Raw genomic sequence first — 687 nt, 5'->3', positions numbered from 1 at the left:
GTAATTTAAATTCATTTTGTTTTGTTACCATTGCCAGGAACCACTGGCTTAAAATCGATCCATTGTAACATTGGAAGAAGAAGTGCAAAATTAGTTTTGCAATTGGCAAATTCAAATCCATCAAATTCTTTAAATATGGGAGAATTTACGAAAAAAACAACAGACGAAGACAGGTGGTGTAAACAACAAAAGGATGTATTAGTTTAACGCTCGGGAATAGAGAAAGTCTTTAACGTTTCGAGCTACGCTCTTCAACAGAAAGAATACGGAGACAAGGAGAAAAAAAATTGAATGTTTTGGTTAGCGATCTATCATGGCGGTTCTTTAAATAAATACACAAACCTTCAACAAATAAGAAAAAGCCGTCCTTGTTTCTCTTGAGAATTTTAATGGCCTTCTCAACCATTTCAGCCAGTGAAGGTTCACCATCTGCCGACGTGTCACGGTCCAGATCATATTGCATGTGGCTTGGTTCAAACAGACCTGCAGAGACAACAGTTAAAGAGTTAACATTTATTTAATGGGGAAAAAAAGAATATATATAAATTTCTCGTTTTAACATCAATTTATCTGCAACACAAGAAAACCAGTGAAGTCCCTCTTATCTATCTCTATCTCTTTCTCTCTCTCTCTCTTTCTCTCTCTCTCTCTTTCTCTCTCTCTCTCTCTCTCTCTCTCTCTCTCTCT

At 36.4% G+C, this 687-nt stretch overlaps 1 protein-coding gene across 1 annotated transcript in view; it reads right to left on the bottom strand.

Moving 5' to 3' along the window:
- LOC106882835 (alkaline phosphatase) overlaps positions 1-687 on the bottom strand; it is a 14438-nt gene that overhangs the window by 3625 nt on the left and 10126 nt on the right. Inside the window, exon 7 of the mRNA XM_014933630.2 lies at positions 343-483. Within this exon, the coding sequence (XP_014789116.1) occupies positions 343-483 (141 nt within the window). The remainder of the gene's footprint in view (positions 1-342; positions 484-687) is intronic.

The sequence above is a fragment of the Octopus bimaculoides genome, chromosome 25 (assembly GCF_001194135.2).
Source record: "Octopus bimaculoides isolate UCB-OBI-ISO-001 chromosome 25, ASM119413v2, whole genome shotgun sequence".
Taxonomy (NCBI): domain Eukaryota; kingdom Metazoa; phylum Mollusca; class Cephalopoda; order Octopoda; family Octopodidae; genus Octopus; species Octopus bimaculoides.
This window is presented reverse-complemented; position numbering and strand designations above follow the sequence as displayed.